Genomic DNA, 12,859 nt, shown 5'->3' with positions numbered 1-12,859 from the left:
TGGGGTTAAACCCCCCCCCCCCGCGGCCCTGTCCATCTCCCACGTTTGTCCCTCCTACGTCCCTCCCACACACTCGGAGACGGTCACAAGAGAAAGGTCGCGGGTTTAATTCCCGGTCTTGGTGAGACGTGTGGTTAAGTTTCGTTTGACTTAGTCAAACGGTCTTGCTTAGGCCAGCGGGTGTTGTGGTTCGCATCCTGAAGGTGTGGTGAAGAATGTAAGAGAGAATCCAGTCCTGCTGCCATCAATGGTTATAACCATAACTATAATTTTTAAAGAGGGAGAGAGGTAAGCCAGCTGAAAGTCTCGATCAGATGACCAAAAGCTCCAGCTGTGGGTCATCATATGACACTAAGACCCACGTCAGGAAGCATTTGTCCTGGTTTCCTGACACAGCTTACCTAACCTAACCTAACCTCACCTAACCTAACCTAACCTAACCTAACCTAACCTAACCTAACCTAACCTAACCTCCTGCCTGAAGACAGTTCCGGCGATCATCGCCCCTGAGGCTCGATCCTAGACCACTACTCTTGATTGTAATCAATGTTGTTTTATTAACTATTTCTTTTTTTTTTGCAAATTAAAACAAAGGGGAAGTGAGGTATGATAAAATATATTGAACCATGGAATAAATAAAAAAAACAGAGGGAAGAATATGGAGGAGGCTAAAAACAAGACGAAGGTGAAGGAGGAGGAGGAGGAGGAGGAGAGGATATGAAAGTGCATCTTACTGCAGTGGGAGAGTTGGAATGAGGAGAGGAGGACATCTGGTGTGGGAATGAGAGGCAGGAAGGTGGGAATGGAGATTACTGCCAGGTGTCGTCTCCCAGACCTGCTCCACCTCCTCCACCACTCATAGTAGGCCATCTCCACACCTCTCATCCTCCTATTCTTACTCTTCATCCTCCTCCTCCTCTTGCTATTCCTCTCTCCTTCTCCTCCTCCTCTTGCTATTCCTCTCTCCTCCGCCTCCCCCCTCCTCTTCTTGCAATCCCTCCCTCCTCCACCTCCTCCTCCTCTTGTATAGATTTAATTACTGTTGCAATCTGCTTCTGTTGTTGTGCTACTTTTGTTGTTTCTCTAATTATGTATCCTTCTTGAAGAGAACCATTAAGAGGTTCCTTGTTTTTTTTTATATTTTTTTTTGTTTCCTTCAAATTTCGTTTTTATGCCGCTCGTAACGTGAGAATGCCTCATTCGATCGGCTTCAAATTTTCAACACTGGTGTACGGTAAATTGAACAAGGTTCTTGGAACAATTGGCATGTGCAAGTGCCCTGTGTCCCAATTTGTAGAACCCATTCCCAGCTTCCATAAACAGCTCTGATAACTTGCAACAACCTCTACTGCTTGGCTTCGAAACATTCAGAAAAAATTGCCTCCTAATTCGACGACGGCGAAGGTTGTCATTTAAATGTCTAGGCGTTGTTTTCATTTTTACGAATATAGTGAACTTTTCAATACTGTCCGAGTTTGTGTCCGAGCCGGCACAGTGTTAGTTATGTAGAGTGATCTTATTGTCTGCCACTAACTTTCTCCTAAGGTTTTGCTATAGCTCCAGGATGCTTTATCCGATCGGCTTCAAATTTTGAACCCTGGAGAACTATTACTTGGCGAAGGTTCGTGGAGTGACTGACAAGTGCAGCTGTCCTCTGCTCAGTGTGATACAGAACATTCCTACAATTAGTTTCCATGTGATGTCTTTCGAAACCCTCTTTTGATGGGATTCAAAATATCAGCACTGGTGCATCCCACTTAGAAGAAGTTCGGTGTTGTTAATGTCGTCTGTATGTGCCATTTTACCACTTTTAATCTCGAAACTGTATAGAATTAGCTTCCATTAATTAAATAGCTTGAGTTTGTCTTCTGGACAAGGGTACCTTGATGCTGGTGAGGGCTGTTGATACAAGGAACTGGCTTTATCCTCTCCTCAGATTCATTCTGAGTGCCTCTCATTCACCAGCCTTAATTAGACAAACACGCATTTAGAGTTGTACTTGATAAAATACTTCTGAACGGCATCAGTCTTTAATAGCTGATGCATCTTAAGAAATTCATCTATAGGGACATTTTTTAATGTCTGCACAATAACTGTAGAATGCATCACCTGGTCGCCTTCAAACTATTAAGGCTGATGTGTTTTCCTCAAGGAAATTTCGTCTTGACTTTAGGTTGTGTGAGTTTTAATGTGTAAATTTTATGAAACAACTTGATTTCCTTGAAATTACTGGAAAATGTCTCTTCTGATCATAAGTCACATGGACATTATTGCTAAGTCTTCTTTGTTAAACCTACACAGTGTAATTTTTATGCTCCCATAACATCTGTCTGCTTTCAAGAATACTGTAAAAATTTGAATGTTATGTTCTCAAAACCTAAACAGCAGTTCTTTGCTAATTCCTTAAATGTTGGTAAATCCTTAGAGTTTGGATTGGTTTTGGTATATGTAAGCCCAAACTTGCTTTTTTTGTGGGAGAAATTGGGAAAGTTACTTTTCACCATGCGATAATTTCTGAGTGTCTCATCTGATTGGCTTCAAATACTTCATTTCTGATAACTTGACAATGCAACTTCTGAGAGGCTTCAAACTTAACGCGTTGGCGTATTAAATTTAGTATCTTGGTCTCTCCGAGATGAGAAGAAAATGCTTCTTCAGTTTGGCTTCAAAGTTAGTGTTTCTTAGTGGAAGGTTTAACTTAGCTTTGAGCCGATTATGTCCTAATTTACCATTTTTTTTTACTTGAGAAATTGGGGCATTAGTTTCCATGTGATAACTTGTGAATGCCTCTTTTAATTTGCTTCAGATCTTCAACGTCAATATTTAACTTCACTGGAAACTTGTGCAGAACTCAGCAGTACCCTTACCGAGTGCCGTGAGGTAGAAGAGGCTGGGGTTTTGCAGTTTGGGGATACCTTGGATTGTGCAGCGACTGAAATACATTTAGTTGTTTCTGCTACTCTAGGAATGCTGCTGATTGTTACTACCACTAATGCTCCTTTGTTAATAATGTTTCTGTTGCCTGAACTGCAGTAACAACCTTTGCAACATGCATTGTTCTCTCTCCTGCTATTACTACTACGGTCATTACTTCGGAGATTACTCTGCGTTCCTGATTTTTCTAATAGCTTGTATTGTAAGCTTAAAACGTTTCATCACTTACCTGTCAATATAGAACACATAACACTGGGAAAACTGCTTGCATCTGTGGAACACTGCCAGCACTTCCCTGGGGAGGTGGAGGTAGGTGGAACACTCACCTGAGGAGGTGGAGGTAGGTGGAACACTCATCTGGGGAGGTGCAGGAAGGTGGAACACTCATCTGAGGAGGTGGAGGTAGGTGGAACACTCATCTGGGGAGGTGGAGGTAGGTGGAACACTTCCTGGGAGGTGGAAGAAGGTGGAACACTCACCTGGGGAGGCGGAATAAGGTGGAGCACTCATCTGGGGAGGTGGGGGAAGGTGGAGCACTCACCTGGGGAGGTGGGGGAAGGTGGAGCACTCACCTGGGGATGTAGAGAATCCTCTCAGCTACCACGAAGCCTACGGTGAAGAGAAGGTTGGTGGCAGGGAGGAAAGGTAGCACCAACAAGGCCAACCCCAGTAGCACCGCCCGACCTTCCTGACCCTGTGGGAGCAGACACACACTTAGTAAACCACACACACACACACACACACACACACACACACACACACACACACACACACACACACACACACACACACACACACACACACACACACAAACACACACGTGTCCTATGAAGAAAGGTTAAGGGAAATCGGCCTGACGACACTGGAGAGGAGGGTCAGGGGAGACATGATAGCGACTTATAAAATACTGCGTGGAATAGACAAGGTGGACAAAGACAGGATGGTCCAGGGAGGGGACACAGAAACAAGAGGTCACAATTGGAAGTTGAAGACTCAGATGAGTCAAAGGGATGTTAAGAAGTATTTCTTCAGTCATAGAGTTGTCAGGCAGTGGAATAGCCTAGAAAGTGACGTAGTGGAGGCGGGAACCATACATAGTTTTAAGACGAGGTTTGACAAAGCTCATGGAGCAGGGAGAGAGAGGACCCAGTAGCAACCGATGAAGAGGCGGGGCCAGGAGGTAAGATTCGACCCCTACAACCACAAATAGGTGAGTACACACAGAAGTAAGATACGAGAGAGAGAGGGGTGGGTTGACTGCATCTTCTTGGACTGCAAGAAGAACTTTGACACAGTTCCTCACAAGAGATTAGTGCAGAAACTAGAGGATCAGGCGCGTATAACAGGAAGGGCACTGCAATGGATCAGAGAATACCTGACAGGAGGGCAAAAACTAGTCATGGTACGTGATGAAGTATCACGGTGGGCACCTGTAACGAGCGGGGTCCCACAGGGGTCGGTCCTAGGACCAGTGCTATTTTTGGTATACGTGAATGACATGATGGAAGGGTTAGACTCAGAAGTGTCCCTGTTCGCAGATTATGTGAAGTTAATGAGGAGAATTAAATCAGATGAGGATCAGGCAGGACTTCAAAGAGACCTGGACAGACTGGACACCTGGTCTAGCAACTGGCTTCTCGAATTTAACCCCGCCAAATGCAAAGTCATGAAGATCGGGGAAGGGCACAGAAGACCTCAGACGGAGTATAGGCTAGGTGGTCAAAGACTGCAAACCTCGCTCAAAGAGAAAGATCTTGGGGCGAGTATAACACCGAGCACGTCTCCGGAAGCACACATCAACCAGATAACTGCTGCAGCATATGGGCGCCTGGCAAACCTGAGAATAGCGTTCCGATACCTAAGTAAGGAATCGTTAAGACACTGTACACCGTGTACGTCAGGACCATACTGGAGTATGCAGCACCTGTTTGGAACCCACACTTGATCAAGCACGTCAAGAAATTAGAGAAAGTACAAAGGTTTGCAACAAGGTTAGTTCTAGAGCTAAGGGGAATGTCCTATGAAGAAAAGTTAAGGGAAATCGGCCTGACGACACTGGATGACAGGAGGGTTAGAGAAGACATGATAACGACATACAAAATACTGCGTGGAATAGACAATGTGGACAGAGACAGGATGTTCCAGAGAGGGGACACAGAAACAAGGGGCCACAGTTCGAAGTTGAAGACCCAGATGAGTCAAAGGGATATTAGGAAATATTTCTTCAGTCATAGAGTCGTCAGGAAATGGAATAGCCTAGCAAGTGAGGTAGTGGAGACAGGAACCATACATAACTTTAAGATGAGGTATGATAAAGCTCATGGGGCAGGGAGAGAGAGGACCTTGTAGCACTCAGTGAAGAGGCGGGGCCAGGAGCTGAGTGTCGACCCCTGCAACCACAATTTGGTGAGTACACACACACACACACACACACACACACACACAAAACTGGTAACTAACTCACACACTCTCTCCCTCTCTCACTCCCTCGTTCGCTTTCTTACATATAGTAAACTCTTTCTTGCCAGTTTTAAGGCTGGAGAAATTTGGAGAATGTACAGAGAACCTTCAGTGGGAGTATAAATTCAGTCAAGCATGTAAATTATTGGGAACGTTTGAAGTTCCTAAAACTATATTCTCTGATGCATAAGCGATATATATATATATATATATATATATATATATATATATATATATATATATATATATATATATATATATATATATATATATACATACATGTATATATATATATATATATATATATATATATATATATATATATATATATATATATATATATATATATATATATATATATATATATATATATATATATATATATATATATATATATATATATATATATATATATATATATATATATATATATTATATTTTTTTTTTTTCAACAAGACGGCCGTCTCCCACCGAGGCAGGGTGACCCAAAGAGAAATAAAATCCCCAAAAAGAAAAAACTTTCATCATCATTCAACACTTTCACCTCACTCACACATAATCACTGTTTTTGCAGAGGTGCCCAGAATACAACAGTTTAGAAGTATATACGTATAAAAACACGCAACATATCTCTCCACCGGGGGCAACAGCCGGGTCGCCATATGGAGAAGACCCGGGCCGGAAGTACCGGCGAATCTCTAATGAATGAAATGAACTCTCCAAACTGCCAGTATCCCAAACCCCTCCTTTAGAGTGCAGACATTGTACTTCCCATTTCCAAGACTCAAGTCCGGTTATATAAAATAACCGGTTTCCCTGAATCTCTTCACTAAATATTACCCTGCTCACACTCCAACAGATCGTCAGGCCCCAAATACCATTTGTCTCCATTCACTCCTATCTAACACGCTCACGCACGCTTACTGGAAGTCCAAACCCCTCGCCCACAACACCTCCTTTACCCCCTCCCTCCAACCTTTTCGAGGACGACCCCTACCCCGCCTTCCTTCCCCTACAGATTTATACGCTCTCCATGTCATTCTACTTTGATCCATTCTCTCTAAATGACCAAACCACCTCAACAAACCCTCTTCAGCCCTCTGACTAATACTTTTATTAACTCCACACCTTCTAATTTCCACACTCCGAATTTTCTGCATAATATTTACACCACACATTGCCCTTAGACACGACATCTCCACTGCCTCCAACCACTTATATATATATATATATATATATATATATATATATATATATATATATATATATATATATATATATATATATATATATATATATATATATATATATATATATATCGCGATGCAAAACAACCCCGGGGGGGAATTGAACGATAGCTCTAGGTCTTTCCTGAGGTATCGAGCCTACACCGAAGAGGTTCAGTTAAGTTTATGTATATTAACCAGCATTTACATTAAAAAATTTTGGCTACATCTGGGAGCGCTGGGCGTATGGGCATATTTTAAAGCGTTTGTTTTCTCAAGAACGATAAAAACGTTGAAGGCTGGGATATAGGAGGACACACAAGGAAGGAGAGGGAGAGAGAGACACACAGGAGAGGGGAAAATAGTGAATTAGCTTTTGTTCGAGAGGAGGGACAGTGAATGAATGAGGAGAGAGTTGAAGGGGAAGTGAGAAGGGAGTAGAAGGGGAATTGAGGAAGAGAGTAGAAGGGGAAGTGGGGTAGAGAGTAGAAGAGGAAGTGGAGAAGAGAGTAGAAAAGGAAGTGGAGAAGAGAGTAGAAGGGGAAGTGAAGAAGAGGAATTGGAGAAGAGAGTAGAAGAGGAAGCGGAGGAGGAAAGTGAGAACTTGTAGTGTTGGGAGTCACTGCTTGCTTGGTGGGTTGGTTACTTACCAGTTGTCAGAGGTGATAGTGACAGCAGCTAGTTGTTACATGGACTGTTTTGTGTGTTTTTGTTACCAGTTGTCAAAGACACTTGTCGATAGACAAGTCCTTTTTATGTTTGTGTGTATATATATATATATATCTATGTGTGCTTATGTTTGTATGCGTTAGAGAGAGAGAGAGTAGCAAGGAGATCAGAGAGAAAAAGAGTAGCAAGGACATCAGAGAGAAAGAGAGTAGCAAGGACATCAGAGAGAAAGAGAGTAGCAAGGACATCAGAGAGAAAGAGAGTAGCAAGGACAATAAAGGTAACCAAGAGTGCAGGAACGTAATGAAAAACAAAGCTACTCTCGCCACACATCAAAAGTTTTAAATGTAGAGTGTAAGAGAAACACGAGTCAGAATCACCTGGAGTCAGGGGGTCACCGAAAGTCTATGGGGTTAAAAACACACATTTTCTTATATTTCAGGATCTTCAATTTAGAGGATTGTAGAGAAAATTAACCGTAAATAAAGAGTAGTGGCTGGTGAAGAGGGCTGGAGGTGCACAAGAGGCGGGGGAAACGAGTGGACTTGTCGTGTCAAAGGTGGTGACAGAAATTTGATTCAAAGAGAGGGTCAGATTTTTATAATGAGATCACGGGGAGGGAGCGACGTGTGAGTGCATGGAAGTCTAACTGTTTGACTGTGAGTTAGTACCTGCCACCACCACCCTAACCACTAGCACCACCACCACCAATAGCACCATCACTACTAGCACCACCACTACAAGCACTACCACCACCACCACCAATAGCACCATCACTACTAGCACCACCACTACAAGCACTACCACCACCACAAGCACTACCACCACCACCACCACTAGCACCACTACCACCACCACTAGCACCACCACCACCAATAGCACCATCACCACAAGCACTACCATCACCACAATCACTACTACCACCACCACCACCACTAGCACCACCACCACCAATAGCACCATCACCACTAGCACCACCACCACAAACACTACCACCACCACAAGCACTACCACCACCATCACCACTAGCACCACAAGCACTACCACCACCACAAGCACTACCACCACCACCAATAGCACCATCACCACAAGCACTACCACCACCACAAGCACTACTACCACCACCACCACTAGCACTACCACCACCATTAGCACCACCACCACCATTAGCACCATCACCACTAGCATCTCCACCACCACAAGCACTACCATCACCACCACTAGCACCACCACCACCACTAGGACCACCACCACCACTAGCACCACCACCACAAGCACTACCACCACCATTAGCACCATCAGCACCACTAGCACCGCCACCACTAGCACCATCACCACCAGGACTAGCACCACCACCACAAGCACTAGCACCACCATCACTAGCACTACCACCACAAGCGCTACCAGCACTAGCACCACCACAAGCACTACCAGCACTAGCACCATCAGCACTAGCACTAGCACCACCGTCACCACCACTAACACCAGCACCAGCACTTGTACCCCCGCCACCACTAGCACCATCATCAGGACTAGCACCACCACCAGTACTTGCACCACCCCACACCACTACCACCACCACCGCCACCACTAGCACCACCACTGCTAGCACCACCGCCACCACTAGCACCACCACCACCATTAGCACCATCACTACCACTAGCACCACCACCAGCACCACCACCACCACTAGCACCATCACCACCACCACTAGCACCATCACCACCACTAGCACCACCACCACTAAAAATGACAAGAGCTCTACAGAAGAGAAACAGCAAGGGGGAGAGTCAAGGTGTGTGTGTGTGTGTGTGTGTGTGTAACTGTGTATGTTTTTGTGTTTACCTGGCTGAATTTGTATTATTTTAGCTGCAGCTCTTGGGCCTTCTTTGTATTGGCTAATGTGAGCCTCTCTTTCACTCATTGAACTGATCTGACATCAGTGTAAGTCTCCAGGTCATTCCACTGCTTTACTTCCTTAACGCTGTAAAAATGTTTCCCAACATCTGTGTCTCTTGTGACTTAAGTTATTGCAGTTCCCCGTTGTGATAGAGCACTCGGCTCAAAATGCAAAGGACCAAGGTTTGATCCGAGGAAAGCCAAACTTAAGAGGCGAGCATCCTTACACCTGATCCTATTCACTTAGATTTAGATCCCTTATTTCAAATCACCAAATATAGGAAACCTAAAAATTTCAAAGAGCCCATATGATACACAGAATTTCCGGCAAAACTTTGTCTAGTTTTAAGAATTAGTTTTTTAGAATTTAAGAATCAGTGAATAATGGTATCGAGAGAAAGTTACAAAAAGGCACAAACTTATAATAATAATAATAATAATAATAATAATAATAATAATAATAATAACAATATTAATAATAATGATAACAACAATAATATTTCTACATGTACAAGGTATACAGACCATGGCTGACATCAGTGACATATATAGGGAGTCCTTTGTTATGCAGAGCATTTCGGGCAAATAGGTTAATTGTGTTTTCCAGGATGCGACCCACACCAGTCGACTAACACCCAGGTACCTATTTACCGCTAGGTGAACAGCAGGTGTCTTTAGGAAACACACCCTAATTGTTCCCACCCGTATCGGGGATCGAACCACGGACCATCGACCCACGAAAGTGTATACTTGGTCGTAGTAAAGGCAAACACACGACTTATTGAGGAAACGTTTCGTTCTAAGAAGACCTTCCAGTCTCCCTCAGAAATGTAGATTGAAAACACGATAAGGAAAACGTCGCCGCTCAAAGCAGTATTACAAGCTAGCAGTGTTTCCTCAGCAGTAATTAACCGTGCTGCCGCGAGCGCTGTTAACCCACCTCGTGCAGTGTTGACTCTGGTTAACACCGTAACATCTCCCAGCATTCCCTAATTTAAAAGGGAAAACCCGTAAATAAGCTAATAATATAAAATTTTCCACGACACGAATGGCAACGCGATGGTTGAGCACACCACATAATAATAACTTACAATAATATTAATAATTGATAATAAAAATACTAATAATAATGATTTATAATATTATTATTTGTAATAATAAAAAATTTAATAAATAATAATTATTATTATTTATATTAATAAAAAATTTAAATTAATAATAATAATACGTAAATTCGTAAGGTTGGAAGGAGACATACGCTGTATACTACAATAAAAGAGAGAGAACATTGTTGACAAACAATTCACTATGTGATTCCAGCATAATATACAGAATGCAAATTCTCCCAGTTAAACACGATACCACAAGTCCGTTAAATAAAAAAGTTCCACAAGGCTGCCTGACACACGGCGGCCACTCACCTAACATGGCATAAAACCTGGTGCGCAGTACTCCTGTGTTTACTCTGTGTATATATGTATGTTTTCACGTAACAAGCGCTCTGTGTTTAAAAGGTTAATTAATCACTGAACATAAAGGCCTCTTTTGTCCAGAGATTTTTTTTTAAACATCAGTCAACTACTCTTTGTCAAGAGTACTTCACCGCTAAGACTTTTGTTGTCTTTGATATCTTTATTATGCAGCCGTAGCTATCCTGTCAGCAAGGTTCCAGAGAAACATAATGGGTGCCAGGGACTGGGCCCCCAACTTATGAATTGTGTAATAAAGTTGCTAATTGTGTATAATAAAGTTGGGAATTACAGTTATACTTTACTCAGACAACGGTTTGTTTGTACAGCAGCTTTTCCTAGTCAATATAATGTTCTTAAAGGAGATTACATAGGCTGGAGTGGGGATAGGTCAGGAGCAGTGGTGTTGGATTGTAATTGGTGAGATATTCCAACTTGATGATTGGTCCCATGATTATAGTGTCAAGGGTTTGGCCAACTTGGTTGGTTTCCAAGCATTTTCTCTTAAACTTGTCACTTTCCTTTGTCTTCAGATCACTTTACTAAGTAATTGAGCGAGTTCCTGTGTCGAACACAAAGTGCTGGAGGAACAATAATGTTCATTCATACATGTTGATCACTCTCTGGCAGTTTCTCTCTCATATATTTTGTCACATCCTCCACATGGGATTTCACACACAACAACAATGTCTTTTTTGGCTGTTGTTCTGGTTCTTGTATTTTGTAAGTTCTAGTATCGTGGACGAGGTGACGACAAATTTTGTAAGTCTGAATTTCTAGAAGAATGTAACATTATCAATGGTTTACGGTGAAACTGCATTTTGAAAAAAACTCTTACTACACCCAAAACCACGAGTATTATCAACAGGTATTTAGTCTTCTCTGCCAGCAGTGTTACAGAAAATATCACAAATACTAAACCAGGAAACAACAGAGTTTGTCATCACCTCGCCCATGATACAACAACTTACAAAACACGGGAACCAGAACAACAGCCAAGAAGAGAGTGATCTAGTGTGTGAAATCCTATGTGGAGGATGTTATATATAAGAGAGAAATTGCCAGAAAACGATAAACACGCTTGAAAGAACACAAGTGCGCCTCCAGCATAGATTACTTAACAATGTGTTTAACCCAGGAATTCTTACACCCATTTAATAAAATGATAAGAAGTCAGTCTAGTTATTAGGGGTGATAAATTTAAGAGAAAATGCTTGAAAATTGACCTCATTTCGACATCCAGCACCATCGTGCAAAGCCAGATAAGTTTCCAATTGATCATATCCTTGACAATACATATAGTGAAGAAAGTCTTGTCGGGATCAATCATCAAGTTGGAATCTCTTACCAATTTAAACCTTACAACACCGCTCCTGACTTTCTCCTTACTCCTACTTATATAAGTTCCTTTCTCTAGGTGTGCTCTTTTAAATTGTATAAGCCTGCCTATTATGCAGGCGAAGCATTGTCCAAATCAAGCCTTTTATTACATTCCATCATTTGTTATAATGCATGAATTGTAGTGAATTGTTTGCATACGAGTTCACTCACAAAAACATTACAGTTTAGCTTATACGTAGTTATGAATTAATTGCAATACTCATTATTTAGAATATTATGATTGTGTTTAGGGAAGTTAAGGATACTGGGATTTTAAAGTTGGAGCAAGGTGTGACAATATTTCCTCTAGCAAAGTTTGTATTTGGGTGTACATCATCTAGTGACGGAAACTCCCTAAGGTACCTGTGACCCAGTCGAAGCTGGGCAGTAGTTTGCTGATTGTGTTGGATGCGCCATAGACATGTGGGTCTTCCTGCATACGATATGATGATGATAGATTGACTGCTGCCAGTCTCACTCTGTGTCAGGTTAATGAAGTTGGCTGCGGTCGCAGCTGCCGTGACCCGCCATAGAGTCAACTGCTACTTCACCTTCACACGTGTCCTTAGACACGTGTGAAAGAGGCACTCCCGCCATAGTGCCGGCACAACTCAAGGAAACATCTTATGGCGACGACCCGTGTCAAGTTCATGCCTGTCAAATGAACTAGCTAGCAACAACACTGTCACCAGGGAGAAGAAGAGACCACATTGTAGACTAAGAGAACACAGAAGCTCTATGACACTTGGAAGCTTTTCTTCACATATAGTGGAAGACAGCTAGGATGTGGGATATCAACACTGCACCTAGAAATACCTAATT

General features: G+C 42.5%; 1 protein-coding gene across 1 annotated transcript in view; it reads right to left on the bottom strand.

Moving 5' to 3' along the window:
- Positions 1 to 12,859, bottom strand: part of LOC128688792 (protein O-mannosyl-transferase TMTC1) — a 669,456-nt gene that overhangs the window by 57,463 nt on the left and 599,134 nt on the right. Inside the window, exon 9 of the mRNA XM_070085424.1 lies at positions 3,507 to 3,628. Within this exon, the coding sequence (XP_069941525.1) occupies positions 3,507 to 3,628 (122 nt within the window). The remainder of the gene's footprint in view (positions 1 to 3,506; positions 3,629 to 12,859) is intronic.

The sequence above is a fragment of the Cherax quadricarinatus genome, chromosome 16, assembly GCF_038502225.1.
Source record: "Cherax quadricarinatus isolate ZL_2023a chromosome 16, ASM3850222v1, whole genome shotgun sequence".
Taxonomy (NCBI): domain Eukaryota; kingdom Metazoa; phylum Arthropoda; class Malacostraca; order Decapoda; family Parastacidae; genus Cherax; species Cherax quadricarinatus.
Note: the sequence above shows the minus strand (reverse complement) of the source record. Positions and strands in the feature narration are given on the sequence as shown.